The sequence below is a fragment of the Sprattus sprattus genome (genome assembly GCF_963457725.1).
Source record: "Sprattus sprattus genome assembly, chromosome: 6".
Taxonomy (NCBI): domain Eukaryota; kingdom Metazoa; phylum Chordata; class Actinopteri; order Clupeiformes; family Clupeidae; genus Sprattus; species Sprattus sprattus.
The window spans coordinates 23,274,903-23,300,223 of record NC_137925.1 but is presented as its reverse complement, the minus strand read 5'-3'; the positions used below and the strand labels follow the sequence as shown (position 1 = coordinate 23,300,223).

Genomic DNA, 25,321 nt, shown 5'->3' with positions numbered 1-25,321 from the left:
CTTATTGTTCCTGGAAAACATTGCATATGGGTAGATATAATTCCTATTTGACTCATTCTGTAGTGAGATTTGTTAGTGAATTGGGAATCTTAATATCCAATGTAGTTCCACATAGTGCACCTTCAGTTAAAAGTATGTGTTTCAAAATCTCCCTGGCTTGTTTTTCTTTTCAATGTTTTTGTATCTGCTATTTTTCCCACTTCAACGTCTAGTTTTGGAGTAATTGCCTTGTAACACGGACAGAGCCGAGTGTCTTGAGCTCGACCCTTTCTGACCCGTTAATAAGCTTCGGCTAAGGCCGGCATTTCATTAGTGCGGAGTCATGGCTAAATTGGTTCACAGGATGCTGTGTGTGTAGTGGTAGTTCATTCAGTTACAGCAGAAGAGCCGTGCAGGAGACCACACGCTTGCTCTGCAGGGCCACCAATATTGGTGCTGGGGTTGTGGCAAGCGTCCAAGTGTTACATTACCCTGGCTGTAATTGAAGTTGCAGTGATCGCATCCAATATAATTTGTCAGCAAGGTGTCCAGGAATGTAGTCAGCGTTGTCAGCAGGAGGTGGAGTGGGGGGGGGGTGGTGTGTGTCAGGCTCCTGGCCTCTGTAGTGCTCTTTGTTGTCCATCAAAGCGTGGTTGGATTGGCTACATTCAGAGAGGAAGAAAAGCTACAACAAGAAATGGGAAGAACATATTCACTGGCTTCATCTGACATTTTTATAGATCTTAAAAGTGTGTGTTTGAATAAGAGAGAGAAGTTGTGTTATTGTGTCATTGTGAGTCAGTGTTTTAGGCATGACTCCACAGATGTGCAGGTGTAGTGGGATTTTTGGAAATGATTGGCGTTGGGGCTCCTTTCCTCAGCAATGTGGAGCAGTGTGGATCCTTTCCCGAGTGTGGGGGATAAAGGGAAGGGGGGGAGGACCGGCAGGAAGGGAAATGGACAGTCTGTCACAAGGCATATCAAGAGCAGGAAACACGTCTGTCAGGCCTCTACAGCCATGACTGAATGAACCTTTCTTTCTCTGGTGGAGGAAGATTGTGAGAGATTCTGCCAACTAGCCCCCCCCCTCCCCCCCACTCTGCCCCTCCCCTCACCTCCACCCCTCCCCCCCAACCACCCTCCTCTGCTGCACCCCCTTCCATCATCTGGCATTGCAGGTATGGGTGCCGACAGAGATGGACATATGCAGAGAATGTGGGTGCCCTGGTTACTGCTGCCGCTCCTCCGCCTGACAGTGGATGTCCATGAGAGCTGACAATGGGGCTAGGGATGAGGATAATGCTGTTTGCCAGCCAAGAAATACGTCCTGTCACTGTCAACCACTCGGCATGCGGCAGGCGACCACACCATGGGCCGCAGCTGGACAGGGAGCCTTTATTTGAAATGCTTTCATGTTTTTTTTTTCTTTCTTTTTTTTCTTTTTTTTGTCTGTTTCCTTCTCTTCCTTGGTTGAAAGCATAGGGTTTGGAATCCCGCAGGTTTATTTAGCTGGAGGTTTAACCATATCCAGGTTATCATCCCCGGACCCTCTTATATGTTTCTGTGTGTCGCCTGCTGCAAACGTGCCTTAGTATTTGCTTGAGATTCATTGATTCATTGATTCTGTCATTCTCTCTCTCTCTCTCTCTCTCTCTCTCTCTCTCTCTCTCTCTCTCTCTCTCTCTCTCTCTCTCTCTCTCTCTCACCTCCACTTTCAGAGGGAAGCGTTTTCCCCTGTGCTTAATGGCACCACTGAGTAGGAGCAGTCGAAGGATGTCACAATCAAAGGGCTCGGAAGCCCGTTTGCAATCCCCCCAGATGCAAACCCTTTTCCCTTCTCTCCCTTCGAATTGTTTGAGTGCTGCAGCCCTGTTTGAATTAGTTTCCGCTGTTTACTTGATGTGACAAATCTCAGAGATGTGTCGTCTGTGGGGACCCACGAGCAGACGCAACAGTGGTGGGAAAAAAGGACTGATAGATAAGGGTAAAACATCGCAAAAATGACATGTATGAAAAATAGAGGACCTCCTGAACCTGAACTTTGCCAAGAGTGTTTTGGTGTGCCAGACAGCATCCTGGTCTCGGCAACGGTTCCTGAATACAAGCAAACAGCTCACAGCTGTTTCTGCTGTGTAGTACACACGGGCTACGTTCCCTTTTCTCTGAGGGGTCTTGTCTGGCTGTCACTTTCTATGTGAATGTGTTTCACAACATGGAAGATTCACAGCAGAGTGTGGAATAAGGTAAACCAAGCCTCGCATGCATGCTGGTTTAGCTGAAGTAAGATTTGTTTTGGTTCAGCTTTGAAAATAAATTTGAACTCCATGTTGGTCATGCTTGTTTCCTCTGGATTCATCTTTAAGCTAATCATCATTTTGAAATGAAAGCAGAAATGTACAAACCACTCAACAAGGGAAAACATGCTTGTATATATGTTCAGGTTGCTTGTATGGAAAGTATGGTGCCCTTTGACCTCTATCCCACAATGCATTGTGTTTTCTGTCGGCCGTTGGGTGTAAGGCCGCTTTTTATAGTCTCATGGGTCTGCCTGCAGTTAACAAAGCAGTTTTCTCATGAGTGCCAGACATCCTACATCTTAACTTGAACAGTTTCAGTGCATGGTGTCCATTTTAAAATCTAAACCTGAACTTTTGTAGGTTCTTCACAGGGACTTAAATGCGGCATCATCGGCTGAATGGTTAAATCCTAAATGGCTTTCCTGGTCTGATAACCTGTCTTTTTTTGTATTAGTTTGACCTTCACCCCCATATATAAATTTTCCTCACTTGACATTTATTGCAACTAATATCCAACTTAATTGCAAGAAAGTAGTCACAGAGATTCTGTTTCAATCTTAAAAATAGCGCACATTTTTTTAATGAACTTTTAGATTGCAAGGATATCAGACATGAATGAAAATTCAGGCACTAACTGCCGCTTTGAGTCACATAATTAATACATGCTCGCCGTACTCTTCTCACCGTCCAAGTCCTCGTGTTGTGTAAGTGTGAATTCGTATGGGAGACACACACTCCATTTTGAGCAGCATTTCCTAATGGGTGTATCTGGCGTGAGTGTAGATATGAAAATAAGATGAGGCGGAAAAGCCTGTTGACCAAACTGCCAGTAACAAGGACATTGTGTTCTAATGAGTTACAAAGCCATTTGGACACCCATGATGGAGGGGGGTCATGCTTAAAACGGGGCAAAGCACTTGTGTAGAAACTGTGGCAAGGTTGTCGTGAGATGGCTGTGTATATCTAAACTCAGTTTCAGATGGTTTGACCTTCTTTAAAGCTTCCTTTCTCCTGTGTTACTTTTCAAATGTGCATTTGTTCTCATGCGGTGTCAGAGAGCTGTTGTCTGGGGCTCTGGGAGACTGCCTGGTGTCTTTGGGGAGGCAGGCGGGGCCACGGAAGGCACACGGACAGGGAGCGTGCTTCGTTCCGGAGCTGACCTGGATTTGAGCTCGGCTTTGAAAGGAAACTGATTTACATCTTGTCTGTGTGCTGAAGTAATTTTCATGGGATTGTATCAGAGGTGGTTATGGACACAGTCTTGCATGTCATTTTTTCTTCAATAAACTATTTTTGTCCTGTAGGTACCGAGAGATTTCCGCCTGTCTTTGAGAGCGTAACATACCCTTCCTCATGTCACTTTTAAATTGTGTTTATATCCAGACAAATTAAGCCATTTTGATTTCAAATTTTATCAATTTTATTTAGCTTTTTTTTAAAAATATAATCCAGTTTTTCTAGTGCCATGTGAGGCTAAAACTGTCTGAGAACTGTGGGAGAGATTCTCTCTGGAAAGAAAAGAACCAGACTATTATGCTTATCCTTGCGTGCGTCGTGCTTTTGCCCCGTTGAGTCGTTTTTATTTTTGTAAAGCAGTTTGGCCATAGCAGAGTAGCATTTCAGTCCCAAATCACTCAACTTCATTGTTGCAAAGTTTATATTTCCATAGTTTTTTTGTCGTTTTCTTTTCCATTTCTTTTTTATTGTGTACCTTAACAGGCATGCATCTTGTTTGGCATAGCAGTATGAGGCATAATGACTATGCGACTCAAAAGGCAGAAGCATCATGCTGTGTTTCAGTTTGACCCTCTCTCACACCGACATGTTAACTGCCATCTCTACCCGACAATGGTGAGAGTGTGAGGAGAATAAACAGAAAATGACAAAGCTTTTAACCCAGCATGACAGTGGCTTTGTACAGCCACACATCAGTGTCTGACACCATGAGACATCTCTGCAGACACACCAATGATCCACACATAACTGCTTAATTGCATGTATTTTTGTCAGCGGTTGCTCGCTTTCTTTCGGCCGTAGATTCGCCCGCTCAAATGACGGCACTCGGCTCTGTGCTGTGCCACGTACTGTTTCTCAAATGGGGAAGATGTGTGCCACGAGAAACTAGTAAAGATGGATTCTCATAGTCAATGCCAGATGCGCTCCACATTCTGTCGCCCACAGATTTTGGGATCTCATAGTGCTGACCTTTCACGTTGTCAGTGACGAAATGAAGTGTGGACAAGGAGACAAGGTGAGAGGGGAAGCATGACACTCTGCCTGATGCGAGGAATGTCTAATGTTCTGAAGCTGAGAACGCGTGACGGCGTGTCGGGAATGTCTAATGTTTTGAAGCCGAGAACGCATGAGACCGTGTTGGGAATGTCTAATGTTTTGAAGCTGAGAACACGTGATAACGTGTCGGGCAATGGACCTAGTTGGCGGAATGGTTGAAATGGCGGACAGGTGAAAACAGAATCCCAGTGCCATGGCCTTTCATACGTTTCTCTCTCTCTCTCTCTCTCTCTCTCTCTCTATTTCTGTCACTCTCTCATGATACCCATTCATTGCAAGACATTGATATGGCTTTTGTCAGCTAATGGTAGTGAAATGATGATTGGGCCACATTCACTTGCATGGCATTGTGTGGAGAAAGGGAAAGGTTGTCTGCAGCAGTGAAGCATACTCTTCAGCACTCTTCAGTGACTACTAAAATGGCTGTCAGCTTAGACCCTCCCCCCTCCCTTGAGCCAATCCTCTTCATTGCCACATCAGGGGAGAGTGGGAGCAAGAGGGATACCCCAACTGCCCCCACACACACACACACTCACACTCACACACACACACACACACACACACACACACACACACACACACACACACACACACACACACACACACACTTACTGCCCCCCCACTGCCACAGACTCTGGCATCCTGCTGGCATCTGTGCCAGCACTCCAGCCCCTCCACACAGGGTAATTGGCTTGTGATTTCAAGTATCAACCGTGTACAAGTTAAAACAGATGGCAGATCATTTCAAATCCCATTTTTCATATTAGCCTCGGATATCAATAAAAGCAGCGGCCCCCAAACATGCCTTGACCTTTGTTAATGGTGACATATGTTGTGAAGGGAGAGAAAAAATGAGATGGGGGGGGGGGGGAGGGGGGGACTTGTGACATTTTGCACATTTTCCAGTGCAACTGAGAGCATGTCCCTATCAAGGCTGTCAATCACCACTTATTCCAGCGTTCCCCTACCCCCTAGACGCCACCCACAAATTGCACCTACGCACGGCAGCAAACAGTGCTGTAGATTGCGCAGTGTTTACCCTGTTAGCCCAGGTCATTCTCATGCCTTTTGTCTAGCAGTGTTTTTCTTCAATTCTGGCCATGCTCCATTATTGAACACTGCCTGAGAAAATCCGCCTCTGGCTGAAATGCCACGATAAGGATCTGGTGCTGGTCTGACCAGCGACAACTCCCCCCCACCACCACCACCAGCACCATCACCAGCAGCTTCACAACTCCCCCCCCCCGTATGTCATCAGGAACAGGAATTGATTTTGACACCGATTGACTCATTTTTACCAATTTGTCATCGTGCCGATGCATTGTGTGGAAAGGAAATCCTGGCCAAAAGCGAAGCATGGCGCCCCTCCTAATTGTTTTTTACTGGGCACACGGGACCACTTTGTCTGCAGGCTAATGCACCTCATGTCAGGGGGAGAAAGATGCCCATGATGGATCCTCTTAAGGACCGCCGGCAACTTTGAGATGATCTCACACGTGTTTTATCTGCTTTGCCTTCCCTTTAAGGTTAAAAGCGCAGGCCTTCTTCATTCTGCGTCTGCCTGCCTGCCTGCCGCTCTTGCCCCCCCCCCCCCCACCCCCCCCCACTCCAGGCCCACTTTGCTAGAATTTATGTCATGTTTCTGTCCTGCCCCTGACAACTGGACAGAGGATGTATCCCTGGTGAGACTAAAACATACTGCAATGTGGCCAACAGAGTCAGAGTTTCTCTCTCTCCCCCCCCCCTCTCTCTCTCTCTCTCTCTCTCTCTCTCTCTCTCTCTCTCTCTCTCTCTCTCCCTATCTCACTCTATCCCTCTCTCTCACTCTATCCCTCCCTCTCTCTCTCTTTCTCTTTCTCTGGCCCAAATGAGACATGGCACTTGAGCTCCACCCGAATAAGTGTACTTGTGTATACCCACACACACACAACCAGTCCACCTCCCTTAAAAGTTCCCAGGTAAATCCAGGCTCAGTGTCTTGGGTGCTGGATGTCTTCAAACTAAGTCTAATGGGTCTGGGGAGTGACCTTGCCTTTACATCCTGGCCGATTAGCATTACCCCACTACTTGTTTTTGTCCTGCAATTCCAAGCAGCACAGTGTGATCCATATTCAAATATATTCAAATAAGTTTGCACCATATTTGCATGTGAAATTGAGGAACCTGATTTGGGATTTGATGGCAGGTCGTCTGCATGCTGATCAGCATGAGGTGGACCAGCCGCCACGGGAGCCATGTTTGATATTGCAAATGAGGGGGAAAGGGCATCAAAGCTGGTCTTGAAAGGGGATTTCTCATATAAAAGCACGGCAGACTATGCAATTCCTCCTTTAATGAGTATGATGCATATTGCTAAGTAAAAAATGCAACAGTCAGCCATGGAATATATTTTGGCAGGAACAGCAGCGGGTAAACATTAGCATGTACAAACTTTCCGTGATACTCAACTCTACTCAACTCTAATGGTGTTGTTTTTTGAAGTCTACTCCTGTTAGCTTTTGGAAGAGCTTTTTTGCATTTGCTTTTTTTCTTAACCTCATCTGTTGTAATGGGTGTTTATGCATACAGTTTTCATGTTACCTCGCCGAGGCGCAAGGCTTCTTGCTTTTAAGCCTCACACTAACAAGACAACAGTGCCCAAACTCCCAGCAGGAAAATGTGTTTCTGTGTGGCGTGTGTGTGTGTGTGTGTGTGTGTGTGTGTGTGTGTGTGTGTCGGTGTGGCGTGTGTTTGGTGTGTGTGTGGGTGTGTGTGTGGTGTATCTGTGTGGGTGTGTGTGTGGTGTGTGTACGTGTGTGTGTGGCGTGTGTGTGTGTGTGTGTGTGTGTGTGTGTGTGTGTGTGTGTGTATGTATGTGTGTGTGTGTGTGTTGTCTATGCCCCCTCCTCTTCTAACCTCTGGGCGGCTCAGAGAAGCAGGGAGGGATAGAATCGATTGTTGCTGGCCAAATTGAGCCTGTGTTGAGCTGCGGGCTCCCTGCAGATAGAGGGCCGGCCGCTGTCTGCAGTGTTTATCTTCAGGTGGCCTTTTCTGCCTGTGCCGCGCTGCCATTTTGATGTGTTAAGTCATAATGGGTATCCGCCATTCTTTGGAAGGGCTGCCAATAAAATCCCAGGCAGGGGGGATTACAGAGCACACTGCCATTATTGTGCACCTAGCTCTTTTTCTCTCCTCCCCTCATATCTCCCTCTCTTTCTCCTTCTCTTTTTCTTCCTCATCTTCTCTCTTTCTTTCTTACTATTTCTATGTTTATCTTTCTTTCCCACTCTCTTCCTCACATACCTTCTATATGACGAGAGACAAGTCATCTATATTCTTCTGTGCAAGTCAGCGTCTTGTACAAACAAAGTCTATAGTCTATATATCTTTTCATAACCTTAGGTGTGGTCTGAGGGAAGTGTGTAGCTTTCTTTAAAACATGCCTTAAAATATAAATTAAAAATCTTTACACAGAAGAGGCCTTTAGCTATTAGCTTTTCCAATGTGCATAGTACGCTTGGAGCTACAGACCTCCTAAAGTTGTAGCTAATAAAATGGAAGGCAGACCAACGTTGCCTGGAGACTGGAGATTTTAACAAGGCAAGCATTCTCCTGCGGCCATTGGGGCCCCAAGCACTGTATATTTGAGCGCAAGTCAGTGCCTTGTGGCACCCAAGGTAAAAGTCCACAATTAAGTAAATGTGTTAGTTTATGGTACAGTGTTCTTTTAATATAACTTAGGTATGATACACCAAACATCTTATTTCACGGACGGAAACTATGTTAAATTCAGTGTGCATGCTTATACGTATGATGTACGTATTCACAATAACATTCAAGTGCTTTTCACAAACACTGATATTGAGGTTGTGTTGAGCACAAAAGTGTAGCCATGCTACCAGAAATAATTCTTGTGTGTTAAGCCATACGAACCTCATTGCTATGATATCATTATTCATTTTACCATGAAGCCCTTTACGGCAGTTTGAAGAGAAATGACATTGTCCAACAAAAGAAATGTCCAAACTACAACTACTCTGATAATGAATGGACAAAAACAAATGAAAACAAGCTGAATGTTTGCACATAATGCAAAATTGCCGTGTTGTTTTCGACTGCTTTCAATTTCTGGACTGACAAGAAGAATGAGTTGAACAATGTCCTGCAGATGAGCCTTTTTAATGATATCAGTCTAAATGCTAAATAAGCCGTTTTTTTTCCCCCTCTCCCTCTTTTTTTGGCTGATCAGTTGTTTGTTTGCACGCAATGAAAAGTGCATGATGTTCATGATTGTCTGTTTCTGGCAGACATCCTCTACAACTCTTCAGGAGAGAAAGACACAGGTCAGCATTCATCTAAAAAAGAACCTCAGAAAAAGAGAAGCGGTTTTGTTTTTGTTTTAAAAGGGCAGGCAAATACAGGAGGGCAGCCATTTTGTTGTAGCCTGTACTGAGCAAAAATATATACCCTGTGACATTCATCATTTCATGATGTCACTTCAGTTTATCACAAATATTACCCTGACGTCTCTCAGAATGGAGAAATAATGACTCTCTTCCACCAAACCAAGGCACAAAGACCTCCACATCTCCACTGTGTTTTTAAAGGTTAGCAACAACTCTGTGTGGGCAACATGAGTCAGCGCCCTCTTAAAAACGAATGGTTGCTTGATATTTTCACAGTTTGAACATGAGAAAGGTTTATGTGCGTTAGGGCTAAAGATACAAATAAATCATAGGGGTCCAGTTTCTCTACCAGAACCAATACAGTCATTATTAGTGACTCATTGTATTTCAGCCCTGTTCTGGGATTTGTGATTGCAATGCAATATTTACGTACAATAAAGGTATCATGTAGCTTAACAGGTTGATCATATCTCCCAGTTGGGTCACAGTAACAGGAATCCCCCATACACACAAGATGGAGAGGAGGAGACAATGATACATAAATATAAATAAATAAATCTCTGTAGGCACAATCATCTCCGTCCACCTGGTCTGAATAAATCTGGACTGCACAAAGAAGATATCAGACATCAGATAAAGTACTACTTCTCTGCTCAGCAATCCCCCCACTGTCTGGAGTGACTTGGCATAGAGAGGAAGAGATAGAGAGAGAGAGAGAGAGAGAGAGAAAGGGGGGGGGAGAGAACGACAGCAAAAAAGATAGAATAAGGCAGTTAATTCATCTCCGAGCTGGAAAGCCTCATTAAAACGCTGATGAGTTTAAGGATGGCCTGAGGTAGAGAAGCCTGTTTATAGCACTGCAGTAGGGAACTGGAGTCTCGCCGTCTCCTCTGCCTTTGGGTGGAGGGGAAAAAAGGAAACGGAACGCAGGAAGGAAAGGGGAAAAAAAGGATTGCAAATGGGCAATCTGAGCCAATCGATACGCAGCGCTTCCCTACGCTTAAGCACATTGTGCACATGCATTTGTTTCTACATACATTTTCAAAAGAGGACCTTATGCTTTATGACGTCTCTACCTCTGCTTCTCTGTAAATTAAGATAGAGTTTGTGGAAATGGGAATTGATCTGACCTTTGTATTGCATGAGGGATATAAATCTCCCCAGATCGACTTTATTGCCGAATTAGGGAGGGACATGGTGTATCCTAATTTAGGCAGTTACACCAGGCTTCAGTACCAATACAAGCAGAAGGTCATGCTCGGTGAGAACAATCTATTTTAATAGACACAGGAGTTGGCGGCGTCGCCGGCTATGGTGTGCATACGGTCTTCCCCTGTGCAGGTTTAAACACACATACCTGACAGCAGGGAATTGATCCAATGGAGTTGTTTCAAACAAAGTGTTTCACTCGATGAAGGCAGACATTTAGGCCCACTCATCAGATTTTACGAGCCCCTGCAAGCCACGCTGCGGAATGGAGATGAGGATGTAGGACGCCGAGGTGCAAACCTGCAGCCGCCACCATATGCAATGGGTAGGAGTGCCTTGCCTCGCATCGCCTCGCCGCAGAGCGCTTGAACTCATTTAGGAATGTATGTCCTACGTGTTGTGTCACTAATTAGGAACAGGCTGTTTGAGTCTTTTAATTTTGTGCGTGATCTCTCTATCTCTCCCACTTGTCATCATCAATCACTATGGCATAAATTGTCCTCTCTGTGTATTTCTGTGCCTCTCTCGTGCGCTCTCCCTCCCTCCCTCCCTCCCTCTGTCTCCCCCTCTGGTTATCGCTCTCCTTCGCATTTCTCTCGCCCTCCCTTCCTCCCATCTCTCCATTCATTGCACAGCGCATGCTAGTCTAATCTGCAGTGTACATTCACTCCGAGCGCCTCTTCTTCCTTCCTCTTCATAACGATAACCCACTCAGTTAAAAAGATACTCTCCCTGATTCGGTTTAGCTTATCGTCAGCGCCAGCAGCGGGGGGTCCTGTAAAGCAATGGCGTGTCCCTAAGTAGATGCATTCAGATCGCACAATAGAGACTCCCATTGCGCCGTCACACAGAGGAAGGGCACGGCGATGTCTCTGGTCCCTATTTAATTTTAGATCACATTCTTCTTCTTTTTTTCTTTTTCCTTTTCTTGCTCGTTCTCTCTCACCCTCTCAGTCTCTGTCTCCCTCTGACTGCTGTCTGTGGCTCTGACTGCTGACTGTCTCTCTGACTGCTGTCTGTGGCTCTGACTGCTGACTGTCTCTCTGACTGCTGTCTGTGGCTCTGACTGCTGTCTGTCTCCCTCTGATTGCTGTCTGTGGCTCTGCCTGCTGTCTGTGGCTCTGACTGCTGACTGTGGCTCTGACTGCTGTCTGTGGCTCGGGCTGTTGTCTGTCTCTCTGACTGCTGTCTGTCTCCCTCTGACTGCTGTCTGTCTGTCTGTCTCTCTGACTGCTGTCTGTGGCTCTGACTGCTGTCTGTCTCCCTCTGACTGCTGTCTGTCTGTGGCTTTGGCTGCTGTCTGTGGCTCTGACTGCTGTCTGTCTGTCTCTCTGACTGCTGTCTGTGGCTCTGACTGCTGTCTGTCTCTCTGACTGCTGTCTGTAGCTCTGACTGCTGACTGTGGCTCTGACTGCTGTCTGTCTGTGGCTCTGACTGCTGTCTGTCTCCCTCTGACTGCTGTCTGTGGTTCCCCAGATGTGCCTTACCCACAATACTGTCATTCCAGGAAGCCAGCGGCCCCTTGAAGTTAGGCTGCCCATTCCGGCCTGTTGCTTTTGTCCACAATATATCCCCTCCCATTCCGCAGTACTATGCTTCGAGGGGGCCTGGAGCCCCCACCCCCACTTTAATGACAACCCCACCCCCACTTTGATGAACCCCCTATGTGAATGTCTATCCAGCAACATGTCAATCAGGTGGACCTATTTTCATTGTAAATCCTGGTTGTAAATGACAGGTTGACATTTCATGAAAGTCCAGGAAGTGGGTGACGTCAGTTCCCAAAACACCCCGTTCAGACCCCAGCTGTCTATTCATTAATTTAAAAGCAGGGGAAAAGACCCAAATCATGGTTATTAGACCTCCTCTGTAGGGCTTCATCAGCTCCCCTAGAACGTTGCAATTCCCTGCCACAACCAATTATATAGATCAGTCAGAGGAGCGTAAACCTATATACATAAAACAGAGCAGACAGAATGATGTTAACTGTGCTCTTTCATGTGGGATGCTCTACATACACATACACATACACTTACACTTACACTTACACATACACATACACATACACATACACATACACATACACATACACATACACACACATACATGACGTCCACTAAAGAAAGTTTTTCTCTTGACCTGGCCATTCTGTAACGACAAAAGAGTCGTGCTGGAGTTGACTAACAGGCTGCTCCGGCACAAAAACAAAAGTCTTCATTACGGCGCCAGATTGATTATCCATGCTGCCCATTTATGCAGACAAAGCACAGGGCCTTGGCACTGGAGTCTGCATGTTTTCAACAGCTCTCATTTATTTGAATTATCTGTGTCGATTATCTATTCCGAGGAGAGGACCCTCTCGCCGCCTTTAGCTGGGGTAGGGGATCAGGTGCAGTCAATTATGATACTGGCTCTGCAGAGTGTGCAACGCCTCTCTTTCATTTTGCACCTCAAAAGCAATTTTGAGCGTGAACATTGGTTTTTATGTTGGCCATACGATTTCATTTACTTAGTGATTTACTTATTTTAAAATCTCACACAGAGCTTGTTTATAGAGCTGAACCTGTGTTAGAACCAGTAAAAAATAGAGTCAATACAAATTTTAGTTCTTTTCAAATAACAGCAATTAACTACTTCTCTGGGAACCTTTTTCTGTGGTACAGTGTGTATTTTAAGCAGAAATAAAATGTGTCATCTGTTTTCTCAAGAGAAGTAAAGTTAAACAGCTAATTTAGTTGTATTGCTTATTTTATAGGCACACAATATTTTATTGTTTTATGCAAATATATGTGATTAATGTACGACTATACATTTATATGTACATTTGTAAAAATGTATGGTGTCATAACTCATATCCTGTGGAAGTGTTAAAAAAATACCTCAAACAAGAAAAGATATTGAATGCTATCCCTTTAGATATATCAGATGAATGAATTCCGCTTGTCCATTGTTCTGCTTTCAAGCAGTCATGCAATCGGGGCCCTTGAACCCCATAGTCCTCTCACAGATGGAGACTACCTACCTGAAGTATTCCGTCTCATCCCCAAAAGGTTACAGTCAATTAACTCCCGAGGTCCTCCCATAAACATGTCCATGTGCCGACTGGCTGCTGCTCCTGGCTCCGTGCTGTCACAGAGGGAGCTCTTGAGCCAGGAATGAAGTTAGGCTGAATTTCAAATGAAGGACATACAGTATGCTAGAAAAAAAAAGGAAAGAAAACAGACTTGACACGATTATTATTTTTTCCCCCCTTTCTGTGCTGCTGACTAACTGTAACCTTGTTCTCTAGTCCGTCTGAGACACCGACCAGCATTTTACTGAGGCGAGAGAAGAAGCTCCACAAAGCATTTGTTAGGTCCTTGTGTAGACAGTATGGCAGGTTCAAATGTTACACTTTTAAACTATTTTCTTTATTCACTTATCCATATTCTATGTATTTTATATGTATTCGTATTCACTGTGAGTGGAGACAACGAGAGCACAGAGAACTCAACGATAACCTTTTGAACCTGTGTGTATCTGGGGTGGAGTGGGGATGTCAGGGACAGCGAAAGAGAAGTGTCTTCCCAAGGTGAGGGAGGCGCGAGACCCTGCCGCGTGATAGTGTCGAACTTTGAAGTTGTGAATGAGTGTGAAGCTTTCAGTCAATCCTTTTTTTAATTTTTTTTTCGTCTGTCTATGTCACTAGTCCACAATCTACCCAGCTGTATTGCTCTGCAGACACTTGATATTTCTGAACGTTTAAATGCCATCGCAAGCACACACACACAAACACAATAATGCTTGTGTGTGTGTGTCAGTGTTAATCTAGGGAATTGAATCAGCTTGAATAAATGCCCCAATATTTTTTGGAACAATTTGTATTCCCAATCTATTATGTCAATAAATATCAACTTACTAATTATGCCAATTATGATTAATTAAAAAATGTTAACTTTTCTAGCCGTTTGCACAGTCCCCACAGCACCGTTTAATTTAATCTCCGCTCTGAATTCCATTGTGCATGAACCACCAACTGTCATTCCCATTGTTCCAAGTAATCTCTCAACTCGTTGAGAGTAACAGAGACACACTTCCCACTAAACAAAGCCTGATTTGCACTCACTAAACCTCAGCGGTATTTCAGGAGGGGAAGGGAATTTTTTTTTCTCTCTCCCATTTCTCATCATTTCTGCCTCTAAAATCAAAGACTTTCATTTCCCTTAGCAAGTTGGATATCCAAACTCCAAATCAAACATGATGCCATATTGCAGAAAGCTTTGAATCTTGATAGCGAGATTACCTTTAGGAAAAGCGATTGGGGGAAAAAAAAGAAACACTGTTTTTCGCTAACTCTCTAAAACTACAGGGGTACTTTGATTTCAAAGTAGACCTAAAAGCTTTTTTTTTTTTTCTTCATTTTTTTTAACAAATAGTTTTTAATCATTTTTAACAAATAATCGCCCCTTTGCTTTACCGGAACACCTTTGAAAACAATATGGCTAAAGTTGTTGAGTGCAACGCAGAGCTGGTCTCGTGATTAGTGTCCTCTTTGTTGCACAGGAATGTGAACACATGAAAGGGATGGCTGGCTCTCGTGAGTTTCAGTACTCAGCCCAAGGCAAATGGGCAGTGGAGATAGAGGGGGACAAAGGTGTCTGTTTACCAGTAAATATCCCCCAGCAACACCATCTGTTTCAGTCACTTCCCTCAGCCACCACTCAGGCCCACCCTGACTGCCAAACCAGCCCCCCCTGCATGCACCTGCACTGGAGGAAAGGGCTGTATCTTCCACCTGTCCCCTGAGGCCATAGTCCCACCGGCCTCCTGGCCCAAGTGCAGTGTGTGTCTCCATGTGAGGTATCTGTCCTCCATCAATTCTCTCTCTCTCGCTCTCTCTTCCTCTCTTTCTCTCTCTGTCCTTCTCTCTCTCTCTCTCTCTCTCTCTCGATTTTGTTCCTCTGTGCCATGAGCAATAAGGTAGTGACATTTCAGTAGGGGTGGGGGAAAAAAATTGATTATTCGATTTTTCTCGATTCTCTCTAAAATGATTCTGTCTCGATTCAGAAAAGTTCATAATCGATTTTTTAATTTAATTTTTTACACATCCATTTTATGTTGAAATGCAAGCTGCATCGATTATTGCATTGTTCATAGAAAGTCAAAATTGTGACAAGGAAAAGCTTTTTCTCTAATAAAAAATAAAGAAGGTAATTCATCTGTTGATGTTCTTTAATTATCAAACACAAAGTAGGAAGTGTAGCAAAGACTCTGAGTAGCAAACACAAATGTTTTAAAAGTCGAAATGCATTCATAATCGGTTTAGAATCGATAATCGGTGACCTCTGAATCGGAATCGAATCGTGAGGTGCCAAGAGATTCCCACCCCTACATTTCAGTAATAATAATAATAATAATAATTCATTTTATTTTTAACGCACTTTTCATTCAAAGGAATCTCAGAGTGCCTAGTACGTATGACTGTGGAATGAGCATTTTGCAGTTGATTTTAGTTCACAGGTTCATAGCTAATGCAAACTCCCTGTTGCCTCTTGTTTATTCTATATCTCCCTTTGTTTGTTTCACTCTCTCTCTCCCTGTCAATGTAAAACAGTGACAGAGATCCATACAAACATGTTGTGTGTGAACTGTCTGATCGAGCGGATCCATCTGACTGTTAATTCCTTGGGCTTTGAAATGACAACACCCGAGGCCACTCTGTTTGTAGAATGTATTAAATGCACCAGAAGAAAGTGTCCAGTTTCTCTCCCCAGCCCTCATCTTTCTCGCCCTCTCTCTCTCTGTTTCTCTCTCTCCCTTTCTCTGTTTCTCTCTTTTCTCACTTCCCGTATGTGTTTGATTTCCCCTTGACACTCAGGGAATTGTCATCACCTCAGGTCAATGTCTAAACTTTCCCATGTATCAAAATAAAGTGTAATTGACTCCATTTGCGATTCCTCGTGAGACATTGGCCTGGCTGCCATTGCGATGACTGCCAAAAGCAATAGAATTGCAAAATCTTATGACTTTACTGCCAAATGTTTATTTTGCCTCCCCCTTTTCTCCTCTTCGTCTTTCTTTCCCACATCCTTTCTTTCCTTTGTGGATGGTTCCCCTCTCTTTGGCATCGGTTGTGCATTTGAGCTCTTTGCTTTCGCAGTCTTTCTCCTGTCTGAGGATTTGTTCACTGTCCTTACCTGTCTCACCTTGTGTTTATCTGCGCTCCACCTCCAATCCCAAATAGATAATTGTGTCCCAACCCCGGGCCTCCTTCTAAAGGTGCCTGGCAGGGGCATTGATGCGTTATTGAAGGAGTCGCTCACAATGGCTACCGTGTTATCAGTGCTGCAGCCCATGCTGATGGATCCTGATGGAATTTGTTCAAAGGGGACTTGCACATTTCATTCCCTGACTGGCTGCCCTTGCAAAGGCCTAAGCCCATCACTCAAAATAGATGGCTGTCTGTGTGAGGAGGAGGGCAGGGTTGTGGATGGGGAGTGGTGAGAACCTGACCATAACCCATCACAGCCCTGATAGGTCACGGGCCCCAGCACAGATGAGTGTGCTTTGCTTTTTTTTTACCCCCCACTGGTAAATGGAGGCAACTCACAACTCCATTTCTGTTGTGGTGCAGTATCGCTGATTAGCCCTGCATTGGGAATGTGGTTTTCCCATTCAGTGTGTCCCACATCTTCTGTTTGTTAAACAAACAATAGTGGATGATGTTTATTTTTGGCTATTTGAAAGGGCTTTTCAGAGACGGTTAAAGGTGTTATTTTCCTCCCACCTTCCACATCTTTTTACTTATTTGTAATAGCTGTATTGTAACTATATGTCTATTTCATTGTGTATTTCCGCACGTCCTTTATGTGAATATAGACTTACTGCAGATAGGTATTTCTATGCTGTTTTGATGTGTATGATGTGTTCAGTGTTGGGGCCTTTTGTGTGTGTGGATTTGTGCAAGCGTGTGAATATCTGTGTGTGTGTGTGCACGCACATGCTTGTTTTCATCTTTTGTCTGTGTGTCTATGTGTGCGTGCCTCTCCCTGAAGCTTAGGACCGCTCCTCTATAATTTACCTAAATGACTAGAATATGGTGTTAACTGCATCTGTAGATTTGCATATTTACCCTTGGCTGAGGGCTTACTTTGAAGCATATTTTAACCTTAAGGTTTGTCAAACGAAATCCTTCAGATGAAATCAACGAATGCAGTAAATCCTTAATTATGATAAAGCTTTGTTAAGTGGGGGATTTGAGGAAAAATACAAATTACAATAATAAATGGAGCGGACGAAAAGGGGATTTCTACACCCCCCCCAACCACACCACACCCCACCCTGGACGATTAGCATTCCACTGATGGTGAATAATAATTATGGACAGACCCATACATCGTGCGGATTTGCTCCCTTTCCACAGAGATTAATTGAATTGTGCGGCAACTATGTTCTTGTTTGTTTCCTGTTTTTCAGTGATAATATTATTTACACTGCAACTCAATGGCAACATACAAAGTCTCATTCATTCCCTTATTTGATAATGAAATGAATTGTGAGCCTGGATTTATGGCAGCGCGTGTATTGGTGAATTTGCAAGCCTTCCCCTTCCAGGGTTTTGTGGAATATCCCTGAGAAGAAGGCTAATTGAGTCCCAGCCACTCATTCAAAACGGAACTATACTTCTCAGTTAATTCTGTGGTATGAACTTCCCCCGTTCCGTCAGTTTAACTATACATGTAAATTGGCTCATTTGTTCTGTCTTTGCACCCTTGAAGAAGCGTTAGTCAACGAGACTCTTAAGTTTCACCCTCACAGTATCCCAGGTAATCACAAGTGGGTGATTTGGTTCCTTTGTCACCACAAGAGTATCACTTTCACCCTTGCAATATGAGCTTTTTGGTGTCTCCGGCGCAATGCACTAGTCATCCCATCCTCGCCAATCCCTCTTCATAACGAGCTGAAGTTGTCTGCTTTTGTCTTTTTTTTAGTGCTTTCACGGGGGAAAAAATGTTTCCCAAACAAACGAGATGTTCACTCAAGCTCGGAAGGAAGTATTATTTCCAAGTACCTCGCAACAACGCACTTAATATAATAGCACGCTAATTGAGTGACTGTATTTACATTTACATTACATATATGAATGTAGGTATCTATGTACGCAGGTATATATCATGTGTATTTCGCCAGTATACATTTGTAGATCTCTAGTTGTTTATTTGTTTATGGGTAGCTGTTGTCATGTTGAATCCTCAAAGGTTGTCCTCAAAGAATTATAGACACACTGCAGCCTTCTAGACGCTGGTCACATCTCAAGAGTCCTTCTTCTATTGACTGTTATTCATTTTTTAATGGTCCCCTTGGATAGGTTTTCATTGACCATCCCCGGCTGGTGAAATTCATTTTACAGCAGGTAAATTAGGGATATGGCTCTGTCCTATTCACATACACCAATTTCCCCTCATCCAACCTAGAGTCATTTGCAGAGCGTGAATGCGGTGCGATTCACTGAAGTATGTAGAAGCTAATGGACCTTCTCTAATGACAGCCAGTGTGCTTTATAATGGAGGTTATTATATCATTTCCTTCTGCCACCTGTTTCTTCTCTTAGCCGAGGTGAAGTCTCAGTTTTTCATCCGGCTTGCTAAAGCTTTAAACAACATATACACATGCTTTGTGATATAGTCTAGGAAAGCGTGGTTTTTTGACTCTGAGGTCTCTCTCACACATGCACACATAAAACGTATGTATGTGGCACATTGATTTGCTCAGGGATGTTTTTAAGCATGGTTGGAGCAGACCATGAAGGCTTTAATCCTGCATTGTGATGCCAAGTAGATATTCTGCAGTGACCTTCAGTCTAGTTTTAGATTTAATTTGCCTTTGTTTGCACAAGCTCAGACATTATTTAAACGTCTATCCATCCTTTATGCCACGAGAGGAAGGCCACACACGAGATAAATCTCCATTCCCACTGTAACCTTTGAAAGCAACACAAGAATAAGGAATGAAATATTGATACATTTCGTCCATAAATCCAAATTGAAAATTGCCCCATTCAACAAATGGCTAGGTATAATGCTGACATCTTCACATTAGGGCGGATGATTTGGTATTTGGTGTTGTACATCCCCTGGCTTTTATGACGACTGGCGTTATATTTTGTTGGCAGTTTATTGGGAGTGCAAATGGGAGCCAGTTTAATGAAATAGTTCTCCTCTGTCACATCCCTGTGAAAATAAATATCAGGGACGGAGGCCTAGCAGAACACCACAAACAGTAATGATGTTGTAAATCTGTGAAGTGGTGAGTAGGGCAAGAGTTTGTCTTCTAGTACAACTCTATCACTGATGCAATAAGCTTTTACTTTTGGCTCTTTTTGTCGAGACGGCGGAAGACACATGGTTATAATGCTGGCAAATCTTACTGAGACAGGAGGACGAGAAAAAAGAGAAGGAAAAATCCAGGTGCGAATCGTTTCTTGGACAAACATAAAAATCACTTTTCCTCATAAAGACCTTTGAAGTACAGGTTTGATGTTTGATTTTTCTAAGAATATGTTGAGCTAGAGAGCGATATATAAATACTAGTCAGCCATTGCAGATGATTCATAGTTTACTGCCTGCCAATAAAATATAGGTGACGTCTTGCTGACTGCAGTCAAAAGTATCATATGCAGAAAAAGTTTTAAGAAATTAGGCAATGGTGAAAGACGAAGCTTTGAGGTAAGTATTTCTCCATCTCCTGATTTGTGAGAAATGGGCATGTTTTGTGGAAGCTATTCATGTTTCTTCTGTTCCGTAAATATTTTGTCCAACTCTTATAATGATGTCACTAATAATGTTTCAAAGGGATGCTCTATGCATGTAAACATTTTGACCCCCTCTCATAACGTCACTTATAATGTTCCCAAGGGGTGCTTTATGCATATAGAGCAGTTTTTCCCCCAAAACAATATACCAAAAAGGAAAAATTACCCATATCTCAGCAGCTGCATGAATTGTTTAGATACAATCTAGAAATGTGTGAAAATACAGTTCAGCTTTATATACAACAATACCTGTGTGAATATGAAGAAAGTAGGCTACTGTGGTGATTAGATGTAATACTTTGGTCACTGTTGTCAATCTAGTTTCACAGAGTCAAATAAACACGCTTATTTTCAGGTAGGGAGAAGTGCTTTCGTTTGATGTTTCTCCCCAGCCTGTCATGACATCAGCACATTGCTCTATATTAGTCTCTCACAGCGCGTTTCGCTCACTCATAACCAGCCGGAGTCAGCGTGATCGGTGACTCAACCCAATTATAAGTTGACCTCACACACCCTCCCCCCCCCCCCAACACTCCAGGGCCTCATCCCCTCCAGCTTCCTGTTGTTCTGCGTTAGTATAGGACAGAGTAGTTTGCACATCACTGTGAATCTCTGCACATCTAACGTCTATCCATCTTGGGATATTTGCCCAGCCTGCCCACATCCCCTCCTCATCTCTTCTTATTCTTCTTCTCCATCGCCTCATGAGGTGAGGAGGGGGAGACGTGGTAAACTGCCATGATTGTGAACCCCCCTCCTCCCCGCCCCCCAGTCCAGGAGTTCACCGGGGGCTTTGTGAGCCTTGATCAGGGGGACAGTTAATCCGGTGTTTGTCGACGTTCCTCCTGCGTGCCCGCTTAATGGCTCAGTGACTCACGCTTCACCTTCGGCATTGTTGCATCTGGCCCTTGGTTGATTCCTCTCCGCAGGCAGGCCTGTGGGTCCTGTCCTCTCTTCAGTTTTCCATTTCACTAATCTCGTTGTCGTCTTTCTCGTATATAAATTGTAGGAGAAAGACACAGGGTGCCTTGGAAGTTCGACCGCACTGGCCTCACCTTGTCTAGATAACTCTGGCTTCCCTGCTATTTCTGTGAGGAGGGAAATAAGCGTTGGTTGGCCTTTACTGCCATGGCTTCCTCTATAACATAATACATCGGAATTACAATTAGCCTCATGGGCACAAGGTTGCTTTTATTGACATTTTTCAATGCATTGCATTTCCGTGTTTGGATATGTCTGAAAATCTGTGAGAAATACTTACACTTTTGTCTGGTGTGCTATTAATTGAATCTGCAGCCCCGAGTACACGTTCCATGTGTGCCTGCATTTTCAAGACTTTTGCCTTCTGTTGCATAACTGTGCTTTCTCATTGTGACTGCATAATGGATTCTTTTGTAAGCTGCATATCAGGGATATAATTGCACTGTCTATCAAAAGTTTGTGTTCACACGGAATGAGCAAATTTACATAAAATGCTAAATTCCTTCATTCTGTATATAACCTTAATATTAGAATTGAAATGCAAGTCTTAGTCATCTTTTATACAACAAATTAGAAAAGTCAGTATTTACCTTTTTAATCAGATATAAATCATAAACAATGAAAGTAAAAAAATTGCAATTTCAAGCCGGTGTGGTGCAAGGTGTGTTCAAACTTTTCTCTGACAGTTGATAAAATTGTCACTGTATAATGTTCAGTTGAATGGGCCATAGTTAGAGGTAAATTAAAGACTTTGCAATCAGAGTAAACAAACCAATAAAGCAGCATAGACCTTTAAAAGTAGTCTGTCCAGTATGCCTGCCCTCAAAAAGTTTGTGGTCGAGAGTGGAGCCTTTTAAGGAACCTCCTTAGACTCAGGTCTGCCTCTCTCTCTCTCTTTCTCCTTCTCTCTCTCTCTCTCTCTCTCTCTCTCTCTCTCTCTCTCCTTCCCTCTCCCCTGCGTCAGTGCGCTGACCCTCTCAGTCGGACTTGAGTCAGCCTTTAGTGGAGTGATCATCGGGAGCGCGGCTATCAATACCTCTAAAGCCAAAACAGCGATCACAACACGGCTGGCCCAGGGGCAGCGGCATCCTGTCTGATCCCCCACACCCACCCCCCCACTCCCCACTCCCCCTAAGACACAGGGGGGAAGCGCTTTGAAGTGCAGACTTGAAAGAGCTCATCTGAATAGTGAGTGATGGAGGGGGTGCAGGAGAGCTGTGAATGGTGATTACACACAGATTAGCGGAGGGCACAGTCTCATGGCTGAGGCCGTTGTGGCTCGGGGCCCAATCACTGGCAGCCATGTCAGCATGGAGCTGCAGTTCCTAGAGTTGTTTACTTATGACATTAGGAGTTGTCAGTTCGAGATGGGAAATGACAAATCAGATATCAGTCAGCAAGCCCTTCTAAATCACACTGCTATGTTTTTTTGTTTTTGCCTTCATCGTGCCTTAACTTTCTTTGTTTGTGTATTTCCAGTCTCTGCACAGATTCTGAAAGCCAGTCTGGACAACATGGAGCGCCAGATCCAGAGGCTGGAGAACGACATCACCAACTTCCCCAAGAGCGATGACAAACAGGACAAGTTTGTGGAAAAAATGTCCATATCCTTTCAGTCTGACTCCTCTGTTATGAATCCTCTTTGACCATGTTGGAGCAGGTAGGAGCTGAGATTATATCTTTTATTTCTATGAGTTTCCTTTTGACACACACACACACACACACACACACACACACACACACACACACACACACACACACACACACACACACTCGCGCACGCGCGTGCGGTAGGCATGTATGAGCTGCAGGCAGTCGTCACTCCCAGCGAATACGAAGGTTCTCCACGGTGAGCAGGGGAACCTCCAGGGGGACTGAAGGGATGGGCAGAGCTCCCTGGTGGCGTGATGTTTATCGGTGCACCGCCCTCTCTCCCGAGACCCCTGAGTAGGCGCAGCCTGGAGGCTATTTATAAATGGCTCCTCCACTTTCTCCCCGTTGGATCATAATAGAGCCCTGGTGCCCCCCAACCCCTACTCCTCTATCACCCACACTGATTTAATCTCCGGACCAACCACAGGCCCCTCTCCTCAGGAACCCTTCTCTGGGCATCATCTCTCAAGACTCCTCTCCCGTTTCGGTATCAGAGTGCTTTCACTTAAGGGCAGTGTGGTTTCGTCGCTCAAATTCAATTTGCGATACTGTAGCACTTTTTTTTGCCCCTTTTGTTTTGACAAAGAGAGGTTTGGCAGGCAAGTTGCTCTCTGACACAAGTGTTTACATATTGGTTATGGGATAAAAAAAAGGAAAGAAAATGGTGGTTTTGAATGCTGCTTTGGCATAGACCCCTTTTCAAAGACATACAAATTGAGCTAATTTCCTCTTTGTGCTTTCGGTAATGCAAACTGGGTGGAAAAGGAAGAAAAAAAAAGGCATTGGTAATTCATCAATCACCAGAAGCCTTCCATATGTTCCACAGGCACTCTGTATAGACAGCACAAAACCCCACTTCTCCTCTTTGCTCCCAAGTTGGTATCAGAGATTTATCAAAGCTTACTCAGCACTTTGGGTGGCACAAGAATAATAGCCCTCCAACGCATTAACAATCTGCTCCGAGTCAAAGAGGGATGGTTAAATTTGCGTAATTAAAATATAGAGAGCTCTCCCCCGCCATGCTGCCGGCTCTCTCTGTGTGAATGGAAGAAAATAAGCCAGGAAGGCAGCCAGGGCCCCCGGTGTCGGTATTGATTATCCTTGGGCTCCTCTGAGGGTTTGAACTTGAGCGAAAGGAAATGGAGAAGTGCAGATGCACTGCTGCAGCCGTCTGTGTACAAGGCCTGTCTGCGCCACCCGCCACCCCCAGAGACTTCTAAAAGCCAACCTGGCCCTGACTTGGAAAAACACTAACACCACGACTTCTCCCTCGGTCCCCCTGATCTGTCATTAGAGGCAGGACGGGGGAGGACGGGGTCATCGGCTCAGATCTGTATCGCTGTAGAATAGCGGAGAGTTGTTACACCCCCTTCTCCCCTTTAAGGTGGAGGCTGAGGAGAAAGCTAGGGAAGGCAAACACCTCGCCGGAGCTGCAGTCAGGCGCTTTTTTTCCCTTCTTCTCCCCCCAGCAGGAGATTCAGCAGGAGGGCAATCCTTCTGGAGTGATAGCCAATGACCCAGGGCGTTGCTCTGCTTCAGATGCTCACTGATTGACTGTCCTTCCTTAATGTTTATTTTCTTTCCCTCTATTTCTTTCTTTTGTTATCAGCTTCAACATTATTTTGACCCAGGTTTGACCTCCATCCTCATGTCATCACTCAGTAGATGTGGTGCATATGTTAGTGGAAATAAATGGGTTGTTTTTGAGGATATGGCGTGCCCCCTTCCTCTCGTAACCTGTGTACAATCAATTCACATGATTGGGTGCTGAGAGTGATCCCCTCGCTTTCAGAATAAAAAATGGCTCGGGGTGCCTGCAGTTGAAGGAAGAGCTTGGCTCCAGGTGTGTATTCTATGCAAATGTTTTCTTCCACCGCTCACCTTTTTTAGTGTGCAATTTATTTTGGTGAAATCAGACTTTGTACAGACTCATTGTTTTCAGACTTACACAATTGAGCTTTGAAAATAAAAAGTTTGAAGTGCTCATGAGATAATACACAAAAGGGATACAATCTAAAGCTCTAGTTAAAGGAAACAAAGGAAATTAAATAATGAACGGCAAAATGTTTTTATGAGGAAAATATTTTTGTGTATACAGTGATAAAAAGAGTGATAAACCAGAAAGAAAATCACTAGACTACCAGTGTGCCTAAGGAACATTTGATGTAAAAGGTAAAAGGGGACACCACACATTTAAGTGAGTGACAGGAACTCATTGGGAAGTTGATTGCATATGCCATCTTTGAGACAGCTTAATTATGAATAGCAGTCTTTTTTTAAAAGGTAATTGAAGCCATATTCTGAATATATGTTTATTTTTTTTTCTGATTTCATTACAAAGTCAACACTGACACTCAATAAATAACTAAAACTGATGCAGATATTAAATGAATGTCAAAAGTGCACCATATCCAGTGGTTGTTTACCTGCATCTGTAGCTCAAGCATGTTAGGAGCACCAGGCACTCTGACTGATACCCAATAGCCCTTCTGCAGGCCAGTATTCAGTTCTTAGTCAGACGTTCCACCCATCTCCCTCCCTCCTCAAGACCCCCCCCCCCCCCCCCCCTCCTTCCTCCACCCTGCGTGAATGACTTCTTCACATCGTATATTGATATTGATACTTTTTCTGCCATTCCATTACTTAAATGTATGCAAATTGCAGAACACGGCAGTGTGTTCAGCAGTTTGGTGATTTCTATCTATCAGAAGTAATGGTTCCCCACAAAGGCTTTT

General features: G+C 44.2%; 1 protein-coding gene across 1 annotated transcript in view; it reads left to right on the top strand.

Moving 5' to 3' along the window:
- Positions 1–25,321, top strand: part of diaph2 (diaphanous-related formin 2) — a 388,150-nt gene that overhangs the window by 273,421 nt on the left and 89,408 nt on the right. The window contains exon 25 of the mRNA XM_080840181.1: positions 22,413–22,537. Coding sequence (XP_080696307.1) covers positions 22,413–22,537 — 125 coding nt within the window. The remainder of the gene's footprint in view (positions 1–22,412; positions 22,538–25,321) is intronic.